We start from the raw sequence: 13,729 nt of genomic DNA, 5'->3' as shown, positions 1-13,729 counted from the left end.
ACTAATTTTTGCTAGAAAATTTCCAAGAAAAAAGTATCCATTTTGTGTTTTTTTTTTTTTAAATATATCTTATATACTTCAACTACATACATACTTTTCCAAATATTCTTAACACTCATTTGATATGTGAATTCAATTAAATACAGTATATTTTACAAATTTCTACGTATAAATATTGCACTCAATGTTGACAAAACACTGTTATTTACATAATCAATAACCCTACAACATAATTTAGTGGTCACCAGTCTTATAACACTCAGAAGTGGTTGTCAAATTTTCGTTGGAATTTATAGTCAGAGATGGTTGTCAAAGCTTGAAGTTGGTCGCATGAAAGTGGTATGGGAGTTGGTTGCCTAAATTTGTCATTAGAAATAGTTGTCGAAGTCCAAAGTTGGTCGTCGAGGTTGCTCACTCGAAGGTGGTTATCAAAGTTGATCATCGAATGTGATTTTCATTAGAGTCTATAATTGAAGGTGGTTTTCAAACTTGGTCGTTGGAGTTTGTTGTCAGAGGTGGTTGTCGGAGCCTTGAAATTGGTCATCGAAGTTGGTCACACGAAGATGGTGTCAGAGTTGGGTTTACCGATGTGTCATTAAAGGTGGTTGCCTAGAAGCCTGAAAATTGGTCGTTGGAGTTGGTCGCGTAAAGTGGTTAGACGAAATGGGTCGTCAGAGTTGTCATCAAGGAGGTTGTTGGAGCCTAGAATTGGTCGTCGGGTTTGTCCATCAAGAGGGTGGTTGTCGGAGCTTGGAGTTGGTCACTGGAGTTGTCATCATAGGTGCTTGTCATCGCCTGGAGTTAGTTCCCGAAGTGTGACAAATAGTCGCCATAAGTGGCCGTAGGTGAAGCCGTTTAAAACATTGGAAGAAGATAGAGTTTGGGTGAGTTAGTAAAATATACCAACATTTAAAGTTGGTTGGCCAAACATTAAGTTGGTATATCATACCAACTCGACTCAACTCATGTTGATGAGTCGACCACCCCTAAATATAATATATAATAAGTAATTTAGATTTAATTACCTATTTGTTTATTTTATTACAAGGTTGCAATCCATTTTGGCCACGTTTACCACACTGAAAACATAATAGATCAATGGGAATAGAAAAAGTGGACCTTATTTGATTACTTTTGGTATTGTTTACTCGTGTTTTGCATCTGTATTGACAAATAGGCACCACATCCAAATTTGTAATGAAATAGCGCAGTCTGATTGATAAATAAAAAGTATTAAATCTGATTGTACCTAAGAATTATGTCCTATCTAGAGATGTCCAATTTTCCCATGGGGACGGGTTTCCTGATTAAGTGGGGGAGGGAGTGGGGAAAAAAAAATCTCCGTGAGCTAAACGGGGACGGGGATGGGGAATGCATTCCTCGTCCCTGTCCCAATGAGTTTTTACATATTTATTTAATATAGTTATCTAATGTTATGTTATTATTATTATTATATAAATATTACATTTAAATTTCAAATTTGATTATTTATTAGGAATGCATTTCAATATATTTGATTATTTATTATGAAAGATAATGAGTAATTTATCTTTAAATTCAAATTGTCACGTTAAACTAACAATAATAAACAATTTAGCGATAACGTTAATTATTTAATTAAATTTTGCTCACGTTAAATATTTAAATTAATTGGTTTTTTACAAAAAAACAAAATAATGGGAAAAAAATTCCCGCGAGGAACCCGATCCCCGTGGAGAATTTCATGGGGATGGGGATGAGGAATGGCATCTCCGGCCTCGATCCGTCCGTGGACATCTCTAGTCCTATCATTACCGTTATTACTATAGTTACTATTACGGTTACCATTATTGTTACCGTTATAGTTGAAAATTATCAATTTTGATATATTTACTATTACCATTATCGCTTGACTCGTAGAGGTAAAGGTAATATTAACAATAAATTTGACAAAATTTATAATTTTAAGTAAATGCGATAAAAATCAATCTAATTACGTTAGCGATTCAAATTTATTACAATTGATCTATCATCAAAATTTCATTACGATTACACAAATTTTTATTACGGTTTAGTAATCGTAGCCTTAATTCTATAATTGTGATCAAACCTTATCCATTAAATATCGAGAGTATTCTTTCAACTTTTATAGTTTTGAAAAAAGAAAAACAAAAAATGCAATAAAGTTTTGATCATTAACTTTGGTCATAATTTTCCTTTTTTTAATTTTTTTTTTTTTTGGTCATAAAGTTGACAGAAGCTTCTCCACATCTTAGATCTGTCAGTATACAAATGGCTAAAAAATTGGGCAATTTCATCCAACGGCCCTATTTAACGCTGTCTGAACCAATCTCTATACTCGCAGCTTTTAATTTCATTACACAAACTTAATTATGATTTGAGGAAAATAAAATAACAAAATACCTAAAAATATTTCAGCCCTTAAAAAATTCGTCTCTCTTCTCACAGAGAGGGAAAAAGAGAGAGAAAAACACGTAGTAGAATCTGGTCCTTGTGTGGACGAAGGATTCAGGGACGAACACGATGGTCATTGCAACTTGCTCTTAAACTCTCTCTATCTTTTGGCTTCAAATCTCTTCTCTGGCGTTGAATTTCGTCTCAGAGAAGAGTTGAAGCCTGTTTCTGCAATGGCTATGCCCGAGCCTTCGTCCAGTTTGCCCATGGATTCTCTCGGCGACATCGATGACTACATTTGGGTTAGTTGCTTTTTGGTTATTGCTCTTTCTTCTTCTTTCACTGTCTATGCTTTAGTATTGCTGATTAAATGTGTTTGAAGAGCGAGGCGCTGAGTCTTTGAGGTTTTTTTTTTTTTTTTTGCGCTACATGCATATTTTCTTGTTTGCTGCGAAATTGAGGTGGAAGCTGAACTATTTCTGTGTTGTCTTATTGTTTAATGCTCGGCGAGTGAGAAACAGGCGGCGGGAAATTTGAAGGATGTATCTGGACTGTTTTCTTGTTTGCTGGATCAATTGTCTTATTCTTTAAGCTGAAAACTTCAACTTCATTAAAGAAAGAAAAAAAAGACGATTATTTTTCATTTTTTTCTATCTCGGTTTAATTGAATGTCTAATCGTTTCGTTTAAAGTGTATGCTATCTGTGAAGAGTGTATTGGGGAAAAAGAAAAAAGTGAATTCAAGCTTGACTTGGAAAGAACTAGCAAACAAGTTCATTCCTAGTTGTTTTATTAGAACTCAAGGAGACAGTTGTATAACCTGTAGGTCATGTTCAACTTTCAACTAGTAGTTGATTTATATTTTTTATATTTTTAAGCAAATCATTCATCGTTTATTAACTGTTTGATTGACAATGAATTGAGGGAAAAGGGAAAGAGAGAAAAAAAAGTTCGGGTCATAAAGTTGTCTACCATAAACTTGTTTCAATGTGAAAGAAATTGTAGGATATATCATACATATGAAAGCTATCAATCGCTCAACATTGAGCTTGATAATTATTAGAAAGAATGAAATGGTGAAACATTAGATTTAACGGCTAATGTAGATTTTATGGCTAGCTTCCTTGACCCAACAAGTTCATGACGGCTGATGCCTGCAATTTTCGGTCAAAGAAGATAGGATTTAAGCCAGCTGCTGAATGAATGATCGAAAAGCTGAAAAATTATAACAATTATCTTCTTTTAAGTATTATACTGGAAATGAGAACTGAAGGCTAACAACAATTCTTTTCTGTTGATGATTTAATGCGTGTCTTGGAATGTGATTGGTGGCTGTCAATTTAATGCAGGCGAATGAAGGAGAGGGTTCATTTCCATGGGACATGTTCAGTCATGTTTTTGAATTCGTACAAAATGGGAATCGAGCATTTAAAGATAATCACTTTGAAGAGGTGAATTTCTTGGCTTCGTGCTTAGTCTTCATACTCTAAGAGAGTAATTTTTATCTTCAAAGCATGAATTAAACTATCAAGTTCCACATATGAGCACCATGCCATAAAGCAGGGCATTGTGTTGTCTATATTGCTTGATCAGTTTTTTATTCTCAGCATCTGAAAATAATATAGAAGTTTATTTTTGGTTTAGGCAATCAAATATTACTCGAGAGCTAATAACATCAAACCAGGAGATCCAGTTATTCTCAACAATAGAAGTGCTGCGTATATCAGGTTTTATTTATTTATTTATAGTGGTTAAGTTTATTGTAACGGATGTATTTTTATCATTCTTCAATATCATTCATTCATTATATCTTTGATACCAACAAGCAGGATTAGTCAATTCCTGAAAGACAGACCACCAGCTGCTTCCGAATATCGACCATTGAATGGGTTGGATCCTACAGTACACGCTGAGGTAATTCTATTGGTTAATTGCTTTTCATTCACTTTTATTTTGAACATTGCTTGCTTTGTTAACTTTTCAACAATGTTTCAGCTTGCACTAAAAGATGCTGAGAAGCTGATGGACCTATGCGGTAAATCAGTGAAACCATATATTCTGAAGGCTAATGCTCTCATTCTCGTAAGAATATCTAATCATTTGAAACCTCTAAAGAAAGATTTACGTAACTTCCAAACCAAAACAACCGAAGGAAAATTTTCAATTGACATATCAATATTTCTGTGAATAGGAGGCACAATATGTTTTTTCTAGAATATCATGGAAATATTAACTACATGTTGAGTATGTCACAACATGGTGAGGAATAAATAGAAAAAAATAATTATTAAAAGAGAATAAGGGGAAAATCTACTAAAACAAACATCTAAAAGGAATAAAGTACTTGGAAAGAAAATTAAAATGGGGAAAATTTCTACTACTATGAGGCCGACAAACTTGTCAACATTTTTGTTTGTAAATTGCATATATGCATTTATTCAGTCCCATCCATGAAGTTTGTTGCAAGTGGAACTCACCCACAGTCTCAGTTTTTTTTTCTTTTTTTTTTTTGCCTGAACAGTCTCAGAATAGTTGATATAGCTTTTTTCCAGCATCTCTCTCTATGCCCTACAATTTTTTATTTTTTTTTAATTCTTCATTCTCTAATTTGATCTCTTTGAATGTGTGTGTGTGTGCATGTTTAAGCATGATGTATATGTATATTTGCATGTATCTGTCTCCTCTCTCTATCTCCCTTCCACCCCATTTTCTTTATTCTGAATTTTCTCTCTCCTTGATTTATCATGTAATCTATCTCTCCTTGATTTATCATGTAATCTATCTTTCTAATATGGACATGAGTATGAAAAGTCTATGTTAGGTACCCGCTCCCCTGCAATCAAAAATACCCAACAACAAGCCAAAATATCCAAAACAAAGTACCACAGGTCGTTTATTGATCTCAAGAGCAGAAAGAAGTCTGATTACAAGACTGAGAAACAACAGCAAAAGGACCTAATCTGAAAAACAATAATGGAAATACTTGCAAGAGAAGAAAGATGCATCTAGCCAAATTCGAGAGGGTTGGGACTCTCCTCTAAAAGCCTCGCTTTGCTTTTTGCCCAAAAAGATACCCCTCCCCCTCAATCCCAACATTCCTTATATGGTAAAACAGTGGTCCCCTCCCCTAACTAATTCTCACGTCCCACTTCCTCTACAGGTAGAATGTTAGGGGAATTCCCTTTTTTGCGCTTCCTTTGGTATGTATGAATCACCGATGGTCTGACAGTCTACTAGTTTGTTGAAGTAACCGTTGAAGTCTCATCAATCAATTCAAATGATTTTTATAAAATTTCAAAATTTCGGAGCATATTCCCTCAAATTTTTTATTTAGATCTACGTAAATTAAAGACCTCTATATTTTCATCAACATTTGATTCTTTGAACAAAATTCACTAGATCTTTATAATAAAAGTAGAACAGATTAACTTCAACAATTATCTCTCTTTAGCCTCTCTCTCTTTCTCTCTCTCTCTCTATATATATATTTATTTATTATTATTTTTTTAATTTTTCAAAACTACGTTGAATGATTATAATTTCATTTTGATTATGCAGCTAGAAAAATATGACATGGCAAAGGATATTATTCTTTCTGGCCTTCAAATTGACCCTCTAAGGTAATATATTCTTGTTTTTATATAGAAATGTACATATAATTTCATTTTAATTATGATGCAAAAATGAAGAGCATCCAAATGTTGTAGCACATATAGAAATGTATGTCATTTGATTGGAAGTCCTTTTTTGTGAAATATTTTTCCCGTTTGTTTCTTGTAATATGTAGCAATCCTCTTCAGGCTTCTCTTCAGAGATTGGAGAGAATAGCTGCTAGTATGATGGGAAGGGGACGCCATGGGCTACCAGATCGCAGTGATGACTTTGATTGCACCCTTTGTCTTAAGCTTCTTTATGAACCCATCACAACTCCTTGTGGGCATTCTTTCTGCCGTTCTTGCTTATTTCAGTCGATGGATCGTGGTTGGTGGTTTTTGTTTCCTTTTCTTTATTGACATTTCAATTTCTATAGATGACATATGTTTTTCATTTTATTATTATTATTTATTTTTGGGGTGTAAGATCTTAGAATCATCTTTCTGATGATTGTATTAAAATATAGGTAATAAATGTCCGTTGTGCAGAACAGTTCTTTTTATCAGTTCAAGAACATGTGCAATCAGGTAAGCTGCTTATCTAACAGTAGTAATCAGAGCACGGTATTGCAGTCCAAGAAGCAGCCACGCCTGGTTTCTTTCTACCCATAAAATATGTGCTTTTGTTATGGAAAATGACTAAAACATGAATAGAAGTCCTTAGATAAACTTAGCTGTTGTTATTGACTGTTGGACATAAAGATTGCTAGGCTCGATGTGCACATGCAGGCTCCAGCCTTCTTATAGGTGCACATGTATGCTTCTTGTTTGTAGTGATACTATATGCAGATTAGTGTAGTGAAGATGAAAATATCTCATGTTTAAGTCTAAACATTATGGTATTAATTTGTTATCTGGTTCGGTTGATCTCTCTTTTTTGCATGACATTCAGTTGGTTTTTACCAGTGTTACACTGAGCAACATTATACAGAAGAATTTTCCAGAGGAATATGCTGAAAGGAAGTTAGAACATGATGGTTTGACAAACGCTGGTGTTGATTTAATGCCTCTTTTTGTCATGGATGTTGTTATCCCATGTCAGAAATTTCCACTTCACATATTTGAACCGCGCTACAGACTTATGGTGAGTTGGTCTATGATTTTTATTTTGATATCTTAAACAGAATTGCCTGCTTAAAATTTTCTCCACGAGCCTTTAGATATGTGCCAAGGTGCTTTTGTGAACTAGTCAGCTCTTTTGGTACCGCAGGTTCAAGCAAATAATTTGCATGGTGATTGCTAGAAGATATGTGTTTCTATCCAAGATAATGAACACCATAAAGTTCTTCTCTATGCATGTAGTTGTTATCCTTCAGGGTGCGGCTGTTGTCTCTACTTGTGTTTTTGTTTTTAGGATAGATAAATAAGCCTTTTGAACTTATTTCTCTTTTTATCCTGAAACATGCCGTATAAACTTATTTCTTGTGATGATCTTGATATCAATACTTCCATGAGACCTTCGTGCATCTACTGACTTTACAAACTTTATCTCTTCTTCTCTCTCATGAAAGTTTCGAACTCACTCTTTTTTCTCTGATGAATATTTCCTTTCCTCTAAAAGGGTCTCTCTGGCCATAAATTTCTCTTTTCTTTGTGAGTTTGTTTTTCTTTAAATTAGCAATCATGCAGGTTCCGTATTTCTATTTCTTATGTTTATCCTATTGAATTATTTAAGCCAATTCCGTTAACTAAATAACAGGTCAGAAGAGTAATGGAAGGCAATCATCGTATGGGAATGGTAAAAACTGTTATTTTATTTTATTTCTTCAAGATTTTCCTGATTATCTTCTTACCTTAAGGCATAATAAATTTCTTAAAGTATTGACTTTTACTTTTGTTGGCTTATATGTTCGTCATCTAGGTTATTGTGGATTCTACAACTGGTTCTATTGCTGATTTTGCATGTGAAGTGGAAATTACGGAGTAGGTGTCAGTCATATACTTTGGGTCCTCGTATCCCTTACTTGAAAGAGAGCATCACTTATTGATTTTGTTTTTCCTTATCAGGTGTGAGCCACTTGCGGACGGACGTTTTTATCTAGAGGTTAGGCATCTATTGTTATGTGATTTTATCTTTGTTTCCGTAACCTTGGTGGCTGAACCAATATGGTGTACTAGACACTCTCTTTTAACATTACTATCAGTTATTTCTATAAATTTATAGGGGATATCCATGACATATGTCTTTCAAATGCTAAATTAAATATTTATTTTTGATTTGTTGTGGCCGAAGATGTAACCATAAGAACTACCTTTCATACTTTCACCATGTGATTTAGCTATTTTTCTTGTACCTATGCAAAATTTATAATTTAATTGTAAGGAGCGGCTTTGTTATGGATGGTCGAGAGTCATGTGGCTTTGAGATTGAGTAGTGAAAATTTTATACGGTGTTGATAACAGTTTCTCATGCCTTAATTACAGCATTCTGATTCGCCCCACTTAGAAGTCAATAAGTCATACTACTGCGAATTGGCTGGATTATTATCCTACCATTTTCCATTAAGAAGAAATCCTACTATTTTTCTACTCAAATCTTGTAAACATAACCTGACGATGACATAATCATCATGTAATATCTATGTGCACAATTTTGATGAAGTAATTAGACTCCTTTCAGAAATTCACCCTGAAAGGAGTAAGGATGCCACAATTTCAAGTTATACTTTCTTCCTGCTGGTTGTCTCTATAGAAGCATACATGTTCAATGAATACAATTGGTCCGGTTGTGTTTTCTAATGCTTATGGTATATTTGCTTGCAAAAACTTGTGCAGATTGAAAGTCGTCGAAGATTTCGCATTATTCGATCTTGGGACCAAGATGGGTTAGTTTGCATCACTTTGATTTTTTTTGCTCATGCTTGAATATGGTTTTCTGATTTACCTCTTGTTTCTGTACCTCGAACCCCCCACCCCCCCAAGAAAAAAAAAAAAAAAGAGAGAAGAAAAAGGTCTCTCGTTGGAAAAATAAAATATGCTAGCTAGAAGCCAAAAAAGGCAAAGAAGTTATGGAAAATTTCCAGTTTTAGTAACATGTTTTTTTTTTTACTGCTTCATCCAGGTATCGAGTGGCAGAGATTGAATGGGTCAATGACATAATTCCCCCAGAAGGGACAACAGAGCGAGAAGAAGTAAATTACTGAAAGTTTGGCTTTTCCATTTGCTTTATGTGTTTCTTTTTGCATCAAATACTTTTTATTAACAAAGAAGCCAGATGTTGAGCTCACGGCTGTATGCCCAGGATCTTAATATTCCATAACGAGCAGGTTGCCATTTTTAACCCATAGTAATTTATCTGGCATGAATCTGGCATTTTGAAAAGCTAAATTATAGGGATATGATGTAAAGTGCAATTAATTGTCTTTCCATGATCAAACTAGGTATTTATTTACTAAACTCAGTATGTCTGGTACATAGGGTTTTATATTTATGTACGTCTTTGACTAAAATGATTTTTATGTGTTCTACCTGCTTTCCCCTTCTTTGTTGATTCCTCACTCGCAAAGTCTTATATCTGTATGCCTCTTTGCAGCTGCAGGAAATGACAAATAACGCAGCAGAGTATGCTCAATCATGGCTAAGGAGGGCAAAAGAAGCATCTAGACGAGGTATGTGAGATGATATTCGATTAGGATATAAAATAATCGATGACTTTAGTAATTGTGCTACAACATTTGGATGCTCTTCATTTTTGCATCTTGAACCTCAGAAAATTTCCAATTGATCTTTAATACCAATAATTGGACAACTGTCTATCAATTTGATTCTCATTTGGCCTAACATAACTTGTCGGAAATTTTTGAGTAACTTTCACATTGAATTGATCTATCCCACATCGGTTGGCATTCAAGTTGAAGGTCACATGTTCGAGACTCCCTAGGTGTACGAGTGGATATTTTTCTGGAGAAGAGAATGGTATGAGACGTAACTTGGACCTCGGATCATCGGATGGACCAATTGGGAGTCTTTTCTCCTACTTGTTCATGCAATCAGTTAAGGTTGTAACTTAGACATGGGCCCAAATAGAGTGGGCTTGAATAGAAAACCTTTATATTTGAGCTCTCTCGTATTAGCCGTTGCTTTTGAAAGAAATGGTTTATTTGGTTAACAATGTCAAGGTAAAGAAAAATTGAAGGAAAAGCTCTCATCCCTGTACTGTGTAAGACTCTTACATACTGTTCCTACCCAAAATCAAGAATTCTCACCATGTTATTAGGAGTGGTTCCTCGAGAGGCTTGCCTGCCTTGGAAATTTTGGCATCCCTTTAGGAAGTTAACTACCATTGCAGCTAAAAGTCAATGTTAGGACATGACTTTCAATGTGGATGACACATCATAGATACATGAAAGTTCGCCAAAAGTCGGGTACATTTACATGTGAAAGACAGATGAAAAGGAGATGTAATTGTTTCTTAGCACTAAGAATGCTAATTTCTAATTTTTATAAATAATAGAATATGAACATGATCTTAGCACTAATTTCTGTAATATGAACGCTAATTTCTTAGCACTAAGTCACACGATTTAGTTATTTAGTATGTTCTTTTTTCCATACATGTACCTGCCAACAGTACTTGTATTTTCTTTACTTTCAAAAAGATCAGTTTACTCCAAATTCATCTTATCTTCTGATGGTTCCCATCTTTCTCGCTGTCTCAACCAACATGATAATTATGATTTCGTCAGTGGTTAAAGCTTGTGAAGAACCCGGGTACCAGCTCCACTTTTACGAATTCAAAAATAGAAAACTTTTCTGCTTGTTTATCAGAGGATATTGCATTTTGCGCAAGTGATTCCACATACTTTTGTGATGCACTGTAAATTTTTTGTTTGATTCAGTGGTCTTTCCCTTGCCTTCTCACATACATGATAGCATGCCAAAATAAACGATTAGGACGAATCTGATCTCCTTTTTTTCCCTTCATGCACTCTTTTTCTTGCAATAAAATTTGGCCAGTAATGGGATTTTTGACAGATCCGATAAAACATGATCGACTTTTTAATGTGGAAGCAATGATGCCATCATCACGAGATCCTGAACGGTTTAGCTTCTGGGTAGCTTTTCCATCCACTCTCTCATCAAATTTATTCATGGACTTTCACATTCTTAAAGCTGATTGTAATCTCTTACTGATGCAGCTTGCTACCCTTTCAAATCGGAGGCCCCTGGAAAGATTGGAACTTCTACGACTGACAGATACAAGAGAGGTACCTAAACTCCATTTGCCGAAATAGAAACTGCAAGTTCTGACCTCGCCAGGTCAAAAAAATTTTAGGACTAGTTTGAAATGACTTTCAAAATGCTTAGAAATCTGTTGTTAAGTGCAAAAAAAATGCTTTTTAAACTCAAATGTCATTTCAAACAAATCCCTAACGGTACACTAGTGAGATAAGAGAACATTTTGATTGGCGTTGGAACAGCTGAATCTATCCTTTGAGTAGCAAATTCAACACCTTTCTTAACCCCCTAACTGTTCTCGACCTTCTTTCTTGGTGTTTTGTAGTTCGCCGAAACATCATTAATCTAAACTCTTGATTCTTTTGGTGACCTTCGCTCTATTTTAATGGCTATCATTTTGGTATTGACGTGCAGAGGATAAGGCGTGGACTTGTATATCTCAAAGCAGAAGAACAGAGCTGTCAGATGCAGTGAGTTGTAATATATGTTGGTCAAAGTTTCTGCAGATTATGATTGACCATTAAGAAGTTGACATCTCAAACTCAACATTCTTTGGTTCATATCAATACACATATTTATCATATCATAAAATTCTTCTCGAAGAAAATTGTTGTCACAATATGTATTAATGTACCACTATTTATTTGAAGCTTTTATGAGAATCTAATCGTTCCTCTATCTCCGAACACTAGATAAAGGGGGAGCTTGTTGTAATTCTAAGTCAATTCACAGGAACATTCAAAACAACAGAATATATATAGTATTTATCTTCTTTTAAATTTGTCAATGCCAGCTACTTTTTTTTCCTCTTGTAATTAATTAGGGTATTATAGAATGTGATAAAAACACTACTTCTATTTGAATATAATTTTTTTGCACTTTTTATATATATATATATATGTATGTATGTATATATATGTATGTATGTATATATATGTATATATATGTATGTATGTATTTATTTACTTATCGCAATATTTATATATAGCATCAGGGTTTTTCTCTAAAGGAGGTATTATATTGGCATACACATTCAAAAATTATAATAATGTTGTTGAATAAAGAGGACTTTTGAAGGAGTTGGTGTTATTTGTTAGTGTTGTGCATTATCATAACTTTACTTGTGCTATTGCTAATATATATATACCAATAAATATAAATTTGGTATCTTTGGTTTTAAAAAAAAGCAAGAGACTTGGGAGAGTTTTATCAAATTATATACATAATTTAATTATAAATTAGGGAATATCAAATTATAGGGATAATTTAATTATAAATTAGGGAATAATTTTTAAATATTTTCAAATTATAGGGACTAAATTGTAATTTAATCTATTTTATATAAAGAAAAAGTTGACTTAAAAGTTTTTTCAAATTACATTTAGAAAAAGACTATTGATTGGATAATGACCCTTAGAGTTAGTTGGTAGTTATTCCAATTTCCAACAGAAAAAAGAGAAATCCTGGGGCCCACCGCACTACTTGGTTTTTTCTTATTTTATCTTTTACTTCTTAGCATCTGTCTTTCCTCCCGTTTATCCATTTCTTTTTTTAATTATTTCTTTTGTATTAACTTTGTCGTTTTATAACTTTATTTCAAGTAGTATTTATCTTTGGTGAAGTAAAAGTTAAATCGATCAAAACTATATATATATATATATATATATATATATCGAATTTCGTCTATTTTTTAATCACAAATGATACATGATAAATCTTTTTTTAAAAAAGAATCTTTCTAATGAAAGAAGATGTAGGAAAATTATTACACCAATTATTGCTAAAAAAAATTTATATACACCAACTAAATAAATTTGTACAAAAAATTGTAATTATTACGAAGACAAATGTTAATTTATAAATGAAAAAGTACTATTGAGACCAAAATTAACACACAACTAATACTTAAATATAATAGTAATGATAGGAAGAAGGAGGCTAAACTATCATTTTCGGTCCTCATATCATGAGTTTATTCGATTTTAGTTCATATATTTTCAATTTTCCAATTTTAATTCTCGTACTTTCAATAAATCTTAAATTTGAATTCTCAAAATTAATTTTTCAAAATGGACATTATAATAATCCAAGAAAATCAAATGTGTGGATATATTTTTAAAATCTATAGTAAAAATGTTATAAATAATTTTTTAATCAACAACAAATTAGATTGGAGACTAAATTTAGGATTTATTCAAAATTACAAGGACTAAAATTGGATAATTACAAATAAAGGGACTAAAATTAAATAAAATTAAAACTTTAAGGGCCAATATAATATTTTAACTAATAATAATAATAATAAAAGATGATTAAAAATAAATAAATGAAAGGAAGGAAGAATAATATGGATGTGCATGAGAGGTTTGCACGTAGTTCACTTACTTGCCTCCAACAAACTCCAAAGCTATGGCTAATGGGTGTCGTCTCTATGTAACGCTCTTTCTTTCCTTCCTTCCTCTGTTTCTCTGCAACTCTTTCCTTTCCATTTTTCTACCTTCCGAT

At 33.3% G+C, this 13,729-nt stretch overlaps 2 protein-coding genes and 1 long non-coding RNA gene across 3 annotated transcripts in view; all 3 read left to right on the top strand.

The window, feature by feature from the left end:
* Positions 1-2,395: 2,395 nt before the first annotated feature.
* LOC120070862 (LON peptidase N-terminal domain and RING finger protein 1) lies at positions 2,396-12,011 on the top strand. Its single transcript, XM_039022755.1, has 18 exons — positions 2,396-2,696; positions 3,743-3,844; positions 4,038-4,120; positions 4,223-4,307; positions 4,389-4,475; positions 5,952-6,013; positions 6,181-6,374; positions 6,514-6,574; positions 6,953-7,130; positions 7,746-7,784; positions 7,908-7,969; positions 8,054-8,090; positions 8,822-8,871; positions 9,108-9,177; positions 9,579-9,654; positions 11,021-11,100; positions 11,185-11,253; positions 11,639-12,011. Exons 1-18 carry the CDS (start codon positions 2,628-2,630, stop codon positions 11,696-11,698), a joined length of 1,464 nt encoding a protein of 487 aa, XP_038878683.1. The 5' UTR covers positions 2,396-2,627; the 3' UTR covers positions 11,699-12,011.
* Positions 4,482-5,946, top strand: LOC120070863. The gene is made up of 2 exons (XR_005480041.1): positions 4,482-5,416; positions 5,554-5,946. It is a non-coding gene; the product is annotated as an uncharacterized LOC120070863 (long non-coding RNA).
* A 1,622-nt stretch (positions 12,012-13,633) lies between the features above and the next one.
* The window catches only part of LOC120071221 (probable receptor-like protein kinase At5g61350), a 6,726-nt gene continuing 6,630 nt past the window's right edge, over positions 13,634-13,729 (top strand). Inside the window, exon 1 of the mRNA XM_039023352.1 lies at positions 13,634-13,649. Within this exon, the coding sequence (XP_038879280.1) occupies positions 13,634-13,649 (16 nt within the window). The remainder of the gene's footprint in view (positions 13,650-13,729) is intronic.

This window comes from Benincasa hispida, chromosome 2 (assembly GCF_009727055.1).
Source record: "Benincasa hispida cultivar B227 chromosome 2, ASM972705v1, whole genome shotgun sequence".
Lineage (NCBI taxonomy): Eukaryota > Viridiplantae > Streptophyta > Magnoliopsida > Cucurbitales > Cucurbitaceae > Benincasa > Benincasa hispida.
Note: the sequence above shows the minus strand (reverse complement) of the source record. Positions and strands in the feature narration are given on the sequence as shown.

Bases quoted from the DNA above. Each gene is read 5' to 3' on its own strand.
- LOC120070862 (XM_039022755.1), top strand. From the start codon at position 2,628: ATGGCTATGCCCGAGCCTTCGTCCAGTTTGCCCATGGATTCTCTCGGC. The intron at 7,970-8,053 runs GTAGGTGTCAGT...TTTCCTTATCAG, and splicing joins TGTGAAGTGGAAATTACGGA to GTGTGAGCCACTTGCGGACG. The intron at 11,254-11,638 runs GTACCTAAACTC...ATTGACGTGCAG, and splicing joins GACTGACAGATACAAGAGAG to AGGATAAGGCGTGGACTTGT.